General features: G+C 41.4%; 2 protein-coding genes across 3 annotated transcripts in view; both read right to left on the reverse strand.

Annotated features, from left to right (window-relative positions):
* The window catches only part of si:dkey-49n23.1 (semaphorin-3D), a 141496-nt gene extending 140537 nt beyond the window's left edge, over window positions 1-959 (reverse strand). For both annotated transcript variants that reach the window (XM_056273144.1, XM_056273143.1), the window contains exon 1: window positions 836-959. The gene's annotated coding sequence lies outside the window, so the exon portion shown is untranslated. The remainder of the gene's footprint in view (window positions 1-835) is intronic.
* Window positions 960-5033: 4074 nt separating this feature from the next.
* Window positions 5034-17278, reverse strand: part of ssuh2.1 (ssu-2 homolog, tandem duplicate 1) — a 31778-nt gene continuing 19533 nt past the window's right edge. The window contains exons 6-13 of the mRNA XM_056301011.1: window positions 17122-17182; window positions 16619-16743; window positions 16166-16228; window positions 13713-13795; window positions 12499-12591; window positions 12166-12271; window positions 11083-11190; window positions 5034-5536 (exon numbers count right to left, since the gene is read on the reverse strand). Of these exons, the coding sequence (XP_056156986.1) occupies window positions 5402-5536; window positions 11083-11190; window positions 12166-12271; window positions 12499-12591; window positions 13713-13795; window positions 16166-16228; window positions 16619-16743; window positions 17122-17182 (774 nt within the window). The 3' untranslated portion in view covers window positions 5034-5401. The remainder of the gene's footprint in view (window positions 5537-11082; window positions 11191-12165; window positions 12272-12498; window positions 12592-13712; window positions 13796-16165; window positions 16229-16618; window positions 16744-17121; window positions 17183-17278) is intronic.

A 17278-nucleotide genomic window follows, 5' to 3' on the forward strand; every position in this document is an offset into this window, starting at 1 on the left:
CTATACTGGTCTGTCCTATACTGGTCTGATCTGTTTCCATATCTCCTTCTGCGCTCTGTCCTGTTTGTCTTTGCTCTATCCTGTCTGTTCTGTAATATTATCTACTGTCCTCTTCTCCACTCTTATCGCCTCTAGTGTTCCCTTTCTGTTCTGTTCTGTTCTGCTCTGTTCCACCGTGAGAATGCAACATGACTGGTACATGTGGTGTCAGAAGCATCCGTATTCAAATAGAATATGGCCAATGCAATACCACGTAGAGGAGACGAGAGCACAGGCATTACGCACAGTGCAAGTCCAAAATAACTTTCTAAACAATTGGTCGGTCCATTCATACCATCCCACCCTCCTCCTCTGGGGACTACAATTCGTGGAAAACACACTTCCACACAAACCAACTAGTCCAAAAGGACCGCCAATCGACTAACGACACACAAATCCACAACGTGATGACAGATATAGTGTAAAGTCCCATTTAGTAGGAACACAATGTGTGGCCATTAGATATCAATAAAACTTCTATTATAATTAAGTTTTAGGTTGTTTGTTTCCCCCCATTTGCAGCTACGCCTGATCTCACACAACACAACAGAGCAGAACTTCTTAAAGCCCGTCAGACAACGCTTGGCCAACTCTATATAGAACAGGACGGTGAAAAATAAAAGTCTCCACATTTCTCTCCGTGGTTTCCATTCTTACCCATCCCACTTGATTCCTACACGCATCTTTCAGCGGAGGGACCGGTGGCTCAATATCACGTCAGCAGTCTCACACTGGACACACGCTGACCAGCCGCAGCAGTGGAAAAACATCATCAACAACAACAACATTAACTCACCGGAGACCTCCTTGCTGATGGCAGTTTGTGAAGTTCAGATTATCCCAGTTGAAGTGTGTGTGTGTGTGTGTGTGAGAGAGAGAGAGAGAGAGAGAGACAGAGAGAGGAGTGGATGACAGCAGCCCGGTCTGAGTCTCCACATGTTACAAACAAACCCGCTGCATGGGAGCGCGAGGCCACGCCCCAGACTCAGCGCCTTCCTCCGTGCTGTCCGCGTGATGGACGTCTTTCCCTTCATCACCGCTTCAAAGCTTTCATTCATCCATCCGCCCCTTTATCTACATTAAGCTCTACAGAGACGACACGCGTCGATAAGCGCGCCAACTGTAGTAGCCCACTGGACAGGTAGCAGGGACGACAAATAATTAATTAATTAATCAATTAATTAATTGAAATCCCCGAAATGTACAGATGAGTTAAACACACGCACTCACTCACTCACTCACGCACACGCGCTCACACGAGCGCGCTCTCTCTCACACACACGCACACACACACACGTGGCCCACTGGAAGAAAAAGTTCCAATACGCCGAAAAACCAACAATTGAAGGTAAGTGTGAAATGTGGTCCACTTTCACTCCGGTTAATTGGGTTAAAGGTGAGTTAAGAAATAAAAACTAATGGTCTCCTTCCCAGACGGTGTAGCTAGGTGATTTATTTATTTATTTATCTCCCCCCCAAAACCAGGAATAGGAGCTGTCTGCCCATCCAGCCACCTCTATACACTGGGAATGTAAAGTGGTTGTGTTTGGACAGTGGTGAGTTGGAGGACATCTGTAGCGGCTAATTGAACCCAGGTGTGGAGCATTTCCTCAGAACCCTACAATGAACTTGGACACGAAGTCTACTCCGTTTCTGTGGACCAGGAGGGATCTGATGACAGATCTTTGGATTCAAAGCATATCCGCAAAAGGTTGAAACAATGTAAGAGTAAAGACTAGAATATAAAACCGCTTTCGTAAGAGCAGCTCTACAGGCACATAGGTTACATCCAGGATTAACTGGCCCGCTGTAAAGCCATGAGAATAATCCTTGTGAATTTGTTTTAGGACACTGATCTAATGGTTTTATTGGTTTTTAATCAGAAACCATTAACCTGGTCCTAATGGTTTCCTATAGAGCATAACATGCTGTGATGGTTTCCATCTGACATACCAATACAGACCGTTACATACACCCACAGACCAATAACATTTCCAAATGAACCATTGAAACCCTCAGAAAAAGCTGTAATGGTTTACGATTGTTTTGTTTAGCAGGGTGGAGATATCAGAACCAGCTTCATCATCGCCGCTATAGCTTGTTCACTGATGTTACCAATCACCCACGATGCTAATCTGACAACAAACACACATCTTTTGGGAACAGATGCATTTTGCATGCAAACATAACAGGTGCTGTCTGGTTTAGTACATTCTGCTGAGATACTCCCGTTGATTAATTAAGTTTCCTTTATTAATCCCCTTGAGGAAATTCATTTACTGCAAATTAACCCATCCTACCTGTGATCTGTGTAGCTAGGAGCAGTGGGCTGGTGCCTTCATGCTGTGCCCGGGGACCAGCTCCAGTTCTTTTCTCATTGCCTTGCTCAGGGGCACAGGCAGGAGTACTAACCCTAACATGCATGTCTTCTTGATGGTGGGGGAAACCGGAGCACCCACAGAAAACCCACCGCAGACACGGGGAGAACATGCAAACTACACACAGAGGACGACCTGGGATAACCCCCAAGTTTGGACAACCCCGGGGTTCGAACCCAGGACCGTCTTGCTGTGAGGCGACAGCGCTGACTACTGGGCCACCATGCCACTCAACTTAAATTGAATGGACATTTTAACTTGCTTCAATCCATGACTGGATAACTGACTTTACTGATTGTAATTTGATTAAAAGCAAAATATACTGAACCCTTTCCCCACCACTGTTGTACACACACGCACGCACGCACGCACGCACGCACGCACGCACGCACACACACACACACACACACACACACACACACACACACACACACATTAGTTATACATCATTGCTAGGTACTAGTAAGCTACAGACCGGTTGGTAATGAAAAGATCTTTATTAAAAAATGTTAAACATTGTTTAAATGTTTTCATATTCCAGGACATTAGTATGATATATAGATTACAGAATGATGATAAAACATGAACACAGACAGTAATCATTTGGCTGGATTATGCCAGAAAATTGTGCAGTTTTCCAGATTGATTTGGAACAATAAGGCAACAGACAGAGGTAGCTTTGTAAACAGAGTGCTTTTAAATTCAGTCAAACAGACACAAGCCTGGAAAATATGAAAGCGTGCAAAGGGATTTTGATCATTTCCATTTCTGTAGGATGAACAAACCACAGTAAACATTAGCAAGCTTGGAGAGTGGACTGGGAAGTCACCATCTTGCTGTTAGTTGCTTATTACACCCTTGGCCCTGAGAGAAAAGTCCACCCTCCCCAAGACCCCCCGCAAAGTGGCATGGGCTCGAATGCAGCTTTTATAGCACCTCCCTCTGTTGTTCCCATTTCTCTTCTCTCTCGCACGTATGCCCCCTAGATTAATCGGAAATGCCTTAAATATTGTCTTTGAAACTATGCATGCTTCTGGTCCCTAAACAAGGGGTCGGATGCCAGCAGGAGCACAATAATCAGCAACAGAGATCTCCTGTTAGAAATGAATGGATTCTATATGACCAAATCTACAGCTCATCTCCAACATGGTTCCCCCTGTAGAGAAAGCCCAGCAGGAAGGGTTTAGCTGCGGTTTAAAAATCTAATGTGCTGTAAACCAATGCCAACATAAAAACTGAAGACAACCGTGTGCTTGGATATAAAAAAAGAAAAAGTGCTCTGATACGAGAAAAGTTAAAACAGGAAGAGGCAAAGACGGTTGTTGTCAGAGATATAAGATTATACTGTATTGTCTATCATTTACAAGAGAAAACACCCCGAACAACTGGTCACGTGTTGGAAATTTATGTCCTTGGCAACTAAACCTGGATTTACTGATGACAAATGAAAATTTTAGACTCCATTGCAGTCGCTAAAAACAAGAACAAACAAACAAAAGCAAAGAGTTATTTTGCACGACATGTTATCCTATATTCTTGTGTATAAATGCTTGGCTGACTAAAATTATAAAGCACTGAGGACAGCATCTAAAATTACAATGCAGCACTCAGCAGTGTATGCAGGACTGAGTATTACATCTCATGACACTGTTTTATGAAAATGCCTCTTCCTAACTGATAATCTCTTTGGTTTAAATATGATAGAAAAAACACAAAAAACAACAACAAAAGACTGAAAGTAAAAACCTACAAAGGTTAATTATTTGCTGTAAATGAAAACTTAAGTTTTTACACTGACATTTTAACAACAGAAGCTTATTCAATTTTTTTTTGCAATTAAAGGGAAATTTCACCAATGGTTTTGTTTATGTGTTATCAGTACTGACGAGTACTGTAGTGGATTGAAGCAACAGAGTCCTCCTCACTGTGTACTATAATGATGGAGAAATCAGTGTTGTCCTGCTCACAGTCTTTCCTACAGCACCAATATGTAACAGAAAGCATTGCACGCAAGACTCTGTATCATCGTCCATAAAATCCCCAGTGCTAGAGTTGTGGGACGTCGTTTCCACCATGGGAAACAGTTTAGCCAAGAGAACGAGGCTATGCATTTTGAACAAGTTGTTTAGAGTAGATCTGAGTATCAGAAAACCTGCTAGGCTGTAGTTTTTCCAGTCACCAAATCACTTGGAGGTCACAAAAACTCAGATTCACAGCCGTCCCTGAGATGCAGAAACAATCGGGGACATCTGCAGATATTTTTGATGTGCCATCGCTGTTGCATATAGACATAAATAAGGTTAAAAATTGTGGAATGTTCCCTTTAACTGTATGGCTTTGTATACAGTCAACTATATAAATGGTCTGCTTAATTGAATATAAAAGGCCCTTGAGGCTAAATACCAGTAAGGCTATAGTCAATGAGTACGTCATTAGCTAAAGAGGTAAAAAATCTGTAAACTGATTTAAAGAGAAAGTAAAGAGAAGTCCACAGGTAGCACTACTTATTACCAGACATAAATATACAGTACAAGGTCTGCCAGATTATACTGTTATATTTGTGAAAAATGTGCATAGATGATTCTGTTTGCTACCTTCAGTCATTCTTTTGTCGTTTTCTCTTAAATGTTGAACCACAATATCAAAACCTTAACTGCAGTTTCGATAGATGTTCAAATGACTGACACCCTGAAAAAGGAGACTGCTCCTGGATTCAGTTTACATTGGATACATTCAAGAGGTGATAGTTGATAGATTAAGTGCATAAGAGTAGCTACCTTGTCTTAAAGAGATTGTTGTATGAATTCCTATAAAGAGATAGTTATGAAGACATTACAGGGAATAACAGAAACAACCAACTGGGACCTTACTCGCCTGCATTCTCATCAATTTTCTCCAATCCCACTGAGATCACACAAACAAGCATTGATTTACAATATTGTAAGGCACGGACGAGCCGGACAAAAGCCCAAGTTATATATTGTTTAAAGGATGACACATGAAGAAGGGTATTTAGGAGTGTGGATTTTGTTTTCCATTCCATAGACAAAGTAGTCGTAGTCCTTTCCATTGTAAGAGTAATGGGCATGGGTCAGTGGAACCAGCTCAATGGTCTGACGCTGTCAAAAGAAATATAGACAGTAATTACAGTGTACCTGAAAAGTTTATGTCCAAAATGCTTTAAGAAAAATAAAATAAAACATGACCTGAAGTATACCATTCGTTTCATTTATGGATGAAAAGCCCCCTTCCCCCAAATCACTTGCTGCATGATTTCTGAGTGGATAATTATAGAGACTATAGACACACTGACATCTAGTGGCTGAGGCGAGGCAAGGCAAGATACATTTATTTATATCTCACATTTCAGCAACAAGGAAATCAAAGTGCTTCACATAAAACTTATAATATATCAAGAGAAGCAACACAAGGGAATAAAAAGACATTTAAAAACAAATAAAAAAAGAGTAAAAGTTACAGTGCACTGTAAAATTAAAATCAAAAGCTTCAAGTTTTATTTAATAAAGGGCAGCGGCAAAGAGGAAAGTCTCCAACCTAGATTTAAAAGAACTGAGCGTTGAAGCAGACCTGCAGTTTTCCGGGAGTTTGTTCCAGATATGTGGTGCATAAAAACTGAAAGCTGCCTCTCCATGTTTAGTTTTGATTCTGGAGACAGAAAGCAGAACTGTCCCAAACGCTGGATGGTTCATAATGTAGCGGTAGATCAGAAATATATTTTGGCCCTAAACCATTCAGTGCTTTATAAACCAAGAACATAGTTTTAAAATCAATTCTTTGATGGACAGGGAGCCAGTGTAGCGGACAGATTTTTCCAAATCCTGCTGAGACACAAATCCTTTAATTCTTGATATATTCTTCAGGTGATAATAGGCTGACTTTATAGCTGCCTTGATAAAAATGCAATTGCTGCTGTAAAGCCCCTTGAGGCAAATTTGCAATTTTTGATATTGGGCTATACAAATAAAATTGACTTGACTTGACCTAATGTGGCTATCTAAATTCAGGTCTGGGTCCATGACTACACCAAGATTTCTGGCTTGGTTCGAGGTTTTTAACATTACTGATTGTAGCCGAGTACTGACTTTTAATCATTCTTCCTTCGTTCCAAAGCTCCAAAAACAGTTACTTCAGTTTTATCTTTGTTTAACTGAAGAAAATTCTGAGACATCCAACCATTCATTTGTTCAATGCACTTAGTGCTTGTATGGGATTACAGTCCCCTGGTGATACGGTAGCATATTTTGTTATTTTCCATAATCTGGACTAGTGGACTAGTAGGAGCATATATATATATATATATATATATATATATATATATATATATATATATATATATATATATATATATATATATATATATATATCAGCTACTAATGACATTAGCAGCTGATGAGTGTGCGACGCATGAAACAAGCTTGTACTGCTATGTATTAAACGTTTTTTTCCTAAAGCTAGGAAACTTTTTTTCCTAAAGTTTTTTGCCGTAAGCAATCATCAGCTGTCAATAATAGTAATAATTAGCTGATGATTGCTTACAGCTTGAAACAGGCTTGTACTGTCTCATAAAACATTTACTTGACTCACTGGATTATTTTGCTCCTTATTTGTCGAGCACTTTCCCTACTGTTGAGTGTTTCTTTTAACAAAGTTATAAAAATATACACACACACACACACACACACACACACACACACACACACACACACACACACACACATATATATATATATATATATAAAACAAATAACAATAGGCAAGATTGAGATGGCTTGGACATGTGTGGAGGAGAGATGCTGGATATATTGGGAGATGTATGTATTGCTATTTATCAAATTCAGGCAGACATTGTCAAATGCTGAATATGGAGCTGCCAGCAAAGAGGAAAAGAGGAAGGCCAAAGAGGAGGTTTATGGATGTGGTGAGAGAGGACATGCAGGTGGCTGGTGTGACAGAGGAAGATGAAGATGACAGGAAGAGATGGAAACGGATGATCCGCTGCGGCGGCCGCTAACGGGAGCAGCTGAAAGTAGTAGTAGTAGTAGGACTAGTGGGAGCATATAGATGTTAAACAGAAGTGGCCCCAGAGTGGAGCTTTGGGGAACTCAACAGGTCATTTTTGTACAGTCAGATTTGTATTACCTATAGACACAACGTAGTCCCTGTCCTTTAAGTAGGATTCAAACCAATTTATTGCTGTGCCAGAAAGCCCCACCCAGTTTTCCAATTGGTCTAGTAATATGTTGTAGTCAACTGTGTTAAATCCAGCACTGGGAGCCAATAATAACAGGACTGAGATTATGCCACTGTCTGTGTTTAAGCGGATGTCATTAAAGACCTTAACAAGAGCAATGTCAGTGCTGTGGTGTGGTCAAAATCCTGACTGGAAGACACTGAAAATATTGTTTAGTGCCAAAAAGTTGTTGAGCTGCTGGAAAACAGATTTTTAAATTAAATATGTCACTGGTGCTGTCAATGATATGCCGTTTTGTGATTACCTCTGTTTGAGCATTTGTGCACATGGAGATAGTACTCTCCAAGAAAACACAGGAATAATCAGAGAGAGTGACATCAGTCACCACAACCTTAGAAATGTTCAGACCCTAGGAGATAATCAAATCCAGAGTGTGCCCCTTGTTGTGTGTGGGTTCTGTCACATGCTGAGTCAGTCCATAGTTATCAAGAACACAACACAGTTCTTTAGTTCCTCTATCTTGGGGGCTGTCAGCATGGATGTTTAAATCCCCAGCAATAACTACACTGTTAAATTCAATACAGATTATAGACAGCAACTCATTTAAGTCATCAAAAAGAGTTTGCATTGTATTTAAGTGGCCTGTAGATATTAAGAAATATAACTCGATTAGAGGAATTCAACTGAAGAGCCACATATTCAAAAGAAACAAAATTTCTTCCATTGGAGCAAATCATTTAACAAAATGGCAACTCCACCTCCTTTCTTATGCTGTCTGGATTTGCTCACAAAACAGAAATTGGCAGCTGTTTTCTTGGTCTAACCAAGTTTCAGTTAAAAACAGTTAAAATTGAGATTGTGCTTGATGATAAAAGCATTGATTAAAAATGTTTTCCTGCCAAAGACCTGATGTTTAGTAATACTAAATTTAATGTGTTAAAAGTAATATCTACACAATTTTTTTTGTGACAGGCTGTTGGCTGCTGGCGTACAACTGCAGTCAGACTACACGAAGTAGCTGAGTGCTCTGAGTACACTTTGTTCCTCCTGAAGCTGGTCAAAACAGGAATTACAGACTTTGGGGTTACTCCTTGCTGTCCAGGGTGGGCTGTAACAGCAGCAGAGGGTTCATACCCAGTAAGCAGAGGAAGACATGAGCTGAAGGGGGGGGGGGTTAGGACCCAGTCAGTCCTAGTAGTCAGCATGCCCTGTAATGCTGACCGTGGGGAGATTGCCCTTGGTTTGTTTGGATAAGCAGGAACTTTTGGTGCTGCATAATATCTTGTCAATCCCTTTTATCTGCATCCTTAGCTTGGGTGAGATATCGCTGAGAGGCCGGGGGGGGGGGGGAGGGGTAATGATCCATGGTGTAGTCCTTGTTTTCCTGGGTAGAAAAAATTGCTTTACTTTTCCCAGATTTTCCTGACCCTTTCCAAATACCAGCAGTGAGGTGACAGAGGCTGTGGGTTAGGTTGGCAGTAAGCATCTGAACCCCCCATCCATCCATTATCCAAACCACTTATCCTGCTCTGAGGGTCGCGGGGATGCTGGAGCCTATCTCAGCAGTCATTGGGTGGCAGGCGGGGAGACACCCTGGACAAGCCACCATGCCATCACACACACAAACATACACATTCACACCTAGGGACAATTTAGTATGGCCGATTCACCTGACCTGCAAGTCTTTGGACTGTGGGAGGAAACCGGAGCACCCGGAGGAAACCCACGCAGACACGGAGAGAACATGCAAACTCCACACAGAGGACGACCTGGAATGACACCCAAAGTTGGACTACCCCGGGATTCGAACCCAGGACCTTCTTGCTGTGAGGCGTCCGCACTAACCACTGCACCACCGTGCCACCCCCTCTGTTTAAATCAACCTTGTCCATTCTGAAACTTTTTTTGTTGCTCCCAGAAAAGGTTGAAGTTGTCAATGAAGTTCAGTTTTTGAGCAGTGCATGCGGAGGAAAGCCAGGTATTTAAAGCCAGGAAGCGGCTGAAACGTTCCAATTCCTTTCCCTATAGTAGGGATAGAGATTGGACCTGACACAAATATCTGCGCTGGGACTTGTAGAATGTCCATTAGGTGTACGAAGTCTCTTTTTAACAGCTCTGAGCCACGTGTCATTCCAGGACAAGTGTCAATTGTTCCAACATGCACAATAAGTGCGTTTGTGCCTGGATGGTTGAATAACACTTGTGGCAGTGTTTGGACCATGTCACTAAATGTAGCGTTGGGTAGACAGTTTTCAAAACTTTGCTTTTGACATCTTTTATTATATAGTCACCTACCAGCAGAGCTGTCTTTGATTTGATGTCTTGTCTAGCTTAGTTAACATCTTTTTTAAATGTCCGGTGTATGTTTTGCTGTCCTTTTTGATGATGTGACATTAGCTTTAGCGGCTACTGATCTGTTGTTTACTTCTGGAAGCCGCCAAGAGATGCTCCTCCAGGGCTTAGCTGTATCACAAGCTGTGGTTGCACGGGTCTCGGCGTTAGCTTCTGAGTGAGCAGTGCTAATGCTAGCTGTGATATTACCATTGTGCTCACTGACAGGCAGCCCCATCCAAAATAATATACCTGTTCTCCAGCCAAACCTCTGGTGGGACATTAGTGGAACTGTGCTTGTATTGTCTGACTCCTCTTTTACCCCAAACAACATCTGTCCAGAGCTCAGGGTTTGACACTGCAGGGGTAGAACAGGTCTTTGGTTTTTGGTCTGGTTTAGCCAATAGCACATACCCAGAGCCAATGTGGTGTTGGTCTCAAGTGGGTTTGGGCCACACCACGGAATAGTGTCCGCATAGTCATCGGTGCTGGGCTCATTATGTCCGAAAACTGCTTTGCAATGCGTTTCATGTCCCTGGTTTGATTGTCAGTCGGTTCCAGGACATAAGCTTGGGAAGCAACAAACAGTGTCCATAATTTTTTCATCCTCTTGTATGTGGTAGAGCACAGAGACTCTTTTTTCAAGCTCTGTGATTTTCTGGCTGAGCGTGGTACAGCTGATGCATTCAGTGGAGGGAGAAGAGAGGGGAGGCATATTTCCCATAGACTGAAGGGCGAAAATGGGAACATGGCTGTATTTCCAGAAATCAGACAAAAAGCTCAGTGAGGAATTATAAATAAAGAAAAACGAAAACGCAGATTACGGCCATGGCAGAGGGCTGAGTCCATACAGTTCTCACCACATACAGCATAAGCACTACGGAGTCAGAGACTCCAGTGTGATCAAGCCCGTGCAACCATCAACGATCAGATAAAACCCAGAAAATGGTACAGGCAAACCATAAAATCGATTAAAAGTTGTTAAAAGTTAAAAGTAACATAAAATGGAGGTGTTAAATTACATTGAACTCTAATCATATGCAGTGTGTTCTGCATTCTTATGTGTGTAAGAGTGTGTAGGGGTGTGTTTACTTGTGCTGTGTGTGCTCACGTGTGTCATACCTGCTGCAGGATGTGGCTAGTGGAGCTGAAGCGGGTGAAATGTTCATTTATCATTTTTCTTGACACATCACAGATCTCGTGATCAGGGAAACCATCTATTGGGTATACCTGGGACAGGACAGAGAAAGAATCGAACATGCCTAACATTGCTGCTGTCATTCAATACTTTCATTTATCAATTTACTGATGATTCAATACAATACATTTAATACTTTTACTGTCATTCTACTACATTGAATACGTTTTATACTGGCCTAGCTTGTTGCTGATGAAAGGTGATTTAGTTAAGGAATAAATTAGAGTAAGACACCAGCATGCCAGCTTAAGGGTTCCATTTCCTTCAGGATCAATGGGTGCAGCATGGAAGTAACAATGTAAAAATTATACATACACACGCACGCACGCACACACACACACACACACACACACACACACACACACACACACACACACACACACACACACACACACACACATATAGTTTTTTATATGCTATTTTAAATAAGTTTTTTTTTAACTACCTGTCCTCCCTACTGTGCCCCAACACCACCCCAATATATAATTCACATAATTTACCTTGTTATATTTTTAATGTATGCCATTTCAACAGTGCCCTGGCCCCTAAATGCTTTTCAAATCAAACCCCAGTCCCATTGGTTGTAATGTTTTCAACCCCTCCATTGGTTGCTGTGCATCATAAGTACCTACCCCATTGGCTGTTATAATTTGAATGTTTCCCCATCTGATTGGTCGCTGTCCAACCAAAATTAGAGGTGTGATGCTGGGCAACATAACTGTGTGATTCTTTGTGAGAAAAACATTAGCAGCTGATGAGTGCGAGATGCACGAAACAGGCCTGTACTGCTATGCATTAAAAACTTTTTTCCTATATCCGTGTTGATATATATATTTTTTTTAATAAGGTTTGAAATATATACTGTATTAGTGTGTTGTACATAATAATGGAAAAATTAAAATATGTATATCTTCATAGTGTATGTTCGTTCAGGGTGTACAAAGGGCAAAATAACAACGTAGTATATAGTAGGACAGTTTCCAATCTTAATTGTTTTATTTATTTACCAGAATATTTTCATCGATGAAGAAAGGGTCTCCTGTCACCTTCTTAAACTTCTTGTCTGGAAAATCAGGTTGGCGGTCCGGAATGAAGTCAGTCACGTTGTTTTTCCTACAGAGTGAGAGAGAGAGAGAAAGACAGATGGGTTTGAGGGGGTGCAAAGAGAGAAAGAAAATGGAGAATGTGTCAAAGCTGCAGACTAATTCAGATGGAGAACGAATGGTTTAAAATATTTGTGTGTGTCAGTGCGTGTGTGTGTGTGTGTGTGTGTGTGTGTGTGTGTGTGTGTGTGTGTGTGTGTGTGTGTGTTTGTAGCCCGTGTCCAGTTTTGACCCTACCATGTCACAGTGAGCTGAATGAAATGAAGCAGGTTTTGGCTGCCATGACAAACTGAACAAGTCCTGGAACCATGACCATCGCAGAGAGTACACCTAGAGAAGGGATGTTGTTAAAAAGAGGGGGAGTGAACGATGGATGGATAGAGGGAGAGAGCAAGAGAGCGAGAGGCTACTGATTAAGGATTGTTCAAATGTGCATAGTGTGCTGCCATTTACATTGTTTTTTAATAATAAAATATTACAGTGCTTATAGTAATATTGGACTGATAATAGTATGATATGTGATTGATCCCCTTGTGCAAAGTCTGATTTACACTTGCCTGTCTCCACACAAAGGTCAAAGGACCCCTTGGAGCTAGGACAGAATCAATGCCTCACTCTAGGGCAACAAAGTGGATGCCTTGCCAAAACCGCGGCTTGTGCCCAGGTCCTCTCTTCTCATTATATTGCAACCCCAGTAGGCCACTGTTTGTCCCGCTGTCTACTTTTATGCTCCCATAGACAAAACTTTGCCTTGGTGGCTTTCAGAGGATGCCTTGAAAGATCTGTTCCCTTTGCCAAACAACCTACGCATCTGTACCTGCTCATTCTACAGTAAGCTGGACATCTTGATGTGTTTAGTGTTTATATACAGGATATACACAACAGATATATCTATCTATCCATCTATCTATCTATCTATCTATCTATCTATCTATCTATCTATCTATCTATACACACAACAGACATAGGAGATATGGTATTTATAACTTAATATTGTTTGAAAGTGAATGGAGCACCAGAGGAGTGGGGTTCACTACATTTGTCGAATTAGATAGTGTACAAGTAAGTTGACAATCACAAATAAAGAAGATTTTCACACTAAAACTTTCCTTCTAATGTCTCGACTTACAGTAAGTTTCGTATGCTACTGTGCATTTTCCATTATGTTATTGTTTCAACGTTGCGCTGTATTATTTGAAACTGACTAGTGTCCGCATTGCCACTGATGCCCTTTTTAGTGCTTGCGAAAAACCAACATGGCACTCATTAAGGAACTGCATCCAAATTCTTCCTGTGAACGGATCTGCTTTCTTCCCTCCCCTCCTGCAGCCTCACCCATGACCAAAACACAACGTTTTTACCCGGCGTGCTGATGGCCATGACAGGACATACAGCACCTCTGCAAGTTGGACAGGAAAGTGAAGACAAACAGACGGTCGGACCCCTCTCACCTCTTGCGACCTCTGCCATGACAGGAACCGCAGCGCTTTTTGTTTCTGGAGCGGCCATGACCATGGCATAACGTGCAGCGTTTCTGCAAGACAGAGATGAGGATTTAGGATTTACCAGTTTGCCAGAAATGCCTGTTCACAATGTTGGCTTCTTTTTCACATTATTTAGATTTTTTTCCCCCTTTGTCGTTTTCATGATTATCTTGCTCCCAGCAACGCTATGAGCTCAGGAGGTCTTCAGCTCTCAGAGCTAAAATTTAAAATATTTCAACTTTAACAAAGTAGTACCATCCATCCATCCATTATCTGAACCATGCTTCAAAAAGATTCTCAGCTGCAAAAAGGCCACAAGAGCACTTACATAAAAAATCCATTTACTCCTGCCAGCTAAGAAAAAGGTGAAAAAGAAAAGATTCATGAGAGGCATACACAGGAATCTAGAGTAAAACACAAAAAAAAGGTAACACTTTAGTATGGGGAACATAAAAAAACTTAATTACTAGTGAATTAGTAATGATCAAGATGTCACTTTAGTATGGGGAACATATTCTAAGTAACAAAAACTTAATTTACAGTAATTTAACACTATTAACACTTGTAGTTTTGTGTTTTGTTATGTAAGAACAGACCATATTCATTAAGTGTTAGTAAGGGAGAATAACTCTTCTTGTGGTACTACCACCTTATAAAGTCCATACTAAGCAAAGCATATTGAGATGGTACTACTAATAAGCAATAATTCTGAGGTTATAGGGGGAAAACTCATAGTTAATGGCTTACTGGTTGTATAATAAGGCCATGCAGAATAAGGCATTAATGAGCACATAATAATGACCAATTAAGAGCCAATATGTTGCTAATTTGCATGCTAATAAGCACCTAATTAATGGTGACTACATTCCCCATACTAAAGTGTTACCAAAAAAAGGTTTATCAATGTCAGATATCTGGGGCAGTGATAGAAGAATATACAGGGTTTGTTCGAGACAGCGAAGAAGAGTGAGTTGATTTTTTCCCCCCCTTTGGGAAATGAAAACTAGAATGAATATGGGTTTATTGGCAGATATTTCTAGTAAGCACAAAAGGTTCTGCCAGCCTCTCTGGCCAATAGTAATTGACTGAATGAGAAAAGCAACAATTACATACATAAATAGACATACAGAGAAATAGGAAAGAGCTTTCAAAAGTCAGTTGCCAGGAGAAATAGATTAAGATCCTGCAAGCCCTTCCTGACAGACAGTACGTCACTAACAGTAATCTGCTCTTGAACAGCAGATTTCAGGCTCTTAAAACTGAGACTGAACAAAGATGCATCATGGCTCCAGTGCTTTTTGCTTCTTTCATAAGCAGCCATTCTTCACTTCACAGAATGGCTGCCACCAGCAGTCCAAAGTCTTTATAGGACAGTCATCCAGGTGTCTCTTTAACCTAAATAGTCTTAAGGAAAGGTCTCGCCAATTTAAATCAGCGCCTCAATATGAAGACAACAATGCAATGCCATCATGGCAGACTGACAGACCCCTAAGTATCCGTAATGCACACTGTGGGATGCTTTGACCAAAGCATACGAAGTCCCGGGACGTAAACTTAGCATAGAAACAAGTTCTACAACAAACAACTGACGCAAAGATTTTCAACCTCCTACCGTGGATCACTTCTCTATACTTGAAATATGTCTCTCTTAAAGAGTCCTTCAGGACACTGCAAAATACACTGTGCCAGTGGGACTTATGATAGACAGAGAAGAAAGGTGTTTAATGAGCAGGACACGAAGACCTGATAACAAGTTTCAGAACTACAGAGATGTAGTCCTCGCACCTCTCTTATACAGAGCAGAGACCTGAACCTCATACATCAGGCAAACAACAGCCCTTGAATTGTCCCATCAAAAGGTGCCCCTGGAGCCTTTCATGAGTCAGCCAAGAGGAAAGACGCACTGACCCCAGGGTCCTGGAGCGAGCTAACATTAAAACCATTGCAATAGGGGCACCCGGGTAGCGTAGCAGTCTATTCCATTGCCTACCAACACAGGGGTCGGCGGATCGAATCCCCATGTTACCTCCGGCTTGTTTTGGCGTCTCTACAGACACAATTGGCCGTGTCTGCGGGTGGGAAGTCGGATGTGGATATTTGTCCTGGTCGCTGCACTACCGCCTCCTCTGGTCGGTCAGGGCGCCCCCCCCGGATCGGCAGAGAGGGGGTGGAGCAGCGACCGGGATGGCTCAAAAAGAGCGGGGTAATTGGCCAGATATTATTGGGGAGAAGAGGGGGGAAATTGAAAGAAAAAAAACCCATTGCAATGCTCATTAAACAATATCAACATTGTAAGTTGGAACAGTGGTCATTAATTGTCAAAAACAAAACAGAGCCGAAAAAACCCTCTATATCTTTCTAGTCTCCCCTATCTATCTAAAAGCAAATGCCTTCATACCCGTCAACATTATCCATCTCACCTGGCCTCTGCCGCTACAGTGGGTACAGCGGGTTCTGCCACAGCCGTGGCACTTGTGACATGTCTGAAACACAAAGACACACAAACACCCACATATCCATACATCATCTGAACGGAATAAGTCATGTGACCTGTGAGAAAATAAGCAATGAACCAGTGAACTTGTGGTATAATTCAGCCCCCTCCTTGGGCAATCAGTAGAATCAATTAAAAAAAGCCTGATGGAGATCACTGTTTATTTTTCTTTTAAATACAAGTGATACAAAATCAAATACGGTGCATATTGATGCGGCTGGAGATGAATTTGGAGAACAAGGATATTTCATACAACCCAAATTAAATATCATCCTTAGGTGCAGTGTGAGGGCAATGACTGCTTTTTAAATTCTTCAAATTAATTTTCACCTGTTACTTGTGGCATGACAGTACACAGAGTTAAGTGTACATACTGTACCTTTACAAAGGAAGAGTGAGGCACTCGAACCTTCTGGACCATGTCGGTGTATCTCTGGGGCATTGATACTGGGACGTCCCATGGCGGTGGGCTCATTCCATACTGGGGACCATCAGCCGGTTGCCCTGATGATACGCAGTAAAAAGTCTAGGTACTGTGATTTGCTGAGGAAATCCAGTCCTTTTTCCCAATGTTCACATTTTCATTTTTGACATTCAGCAAACACTCATCCAGAGTAAATCACAAGGAGATGAGCAAAGGAGAATCAGGAATCAGGAACCAGGAACACTTTATTTGTCATTTCACCTCATGTACTTGCGTACATGAAATGAAATGAAATATCGTTTCCCCCAGCCCACAGCAGTGCAACACAAAGACAAAAACACATCCATATTAATATTAATAAAGGGATTGTTGTTTTCATCTTAAATGCACTGGTCATTCTATGCCACGAAAAGAACAATTACAACTTGTATTTTTTTTCACTAAGTGCACATATTTACCATTGTAAGGCTCAAACTCCCAAGTACTAGTTCGGGTCTCAGTGTAGGTCTCCAGGCGATACTGCAAGGGAAAGTGGCTTGGTGTCAAAAAGGAAAGAAAGGGGGACTTGAAAACTTTGTAATTACATAAAGCTTCATTTGTATAGCGCCTTTTCAA

Source organism: Lampris incognitus, chromosome 2, assembly GCF_029633865.1.
Source record: "Lampris incognitus isolate fLamInc1 chromosome 2, fLamInc1.hap2, whole genome shotgun sequence".
Taxonomy (NCBI): Eukaryota; Metazoa; Chordata; class Actinopteri; order Lampriformes; family Lampridae; genus Lampris; species Lampris incognitus.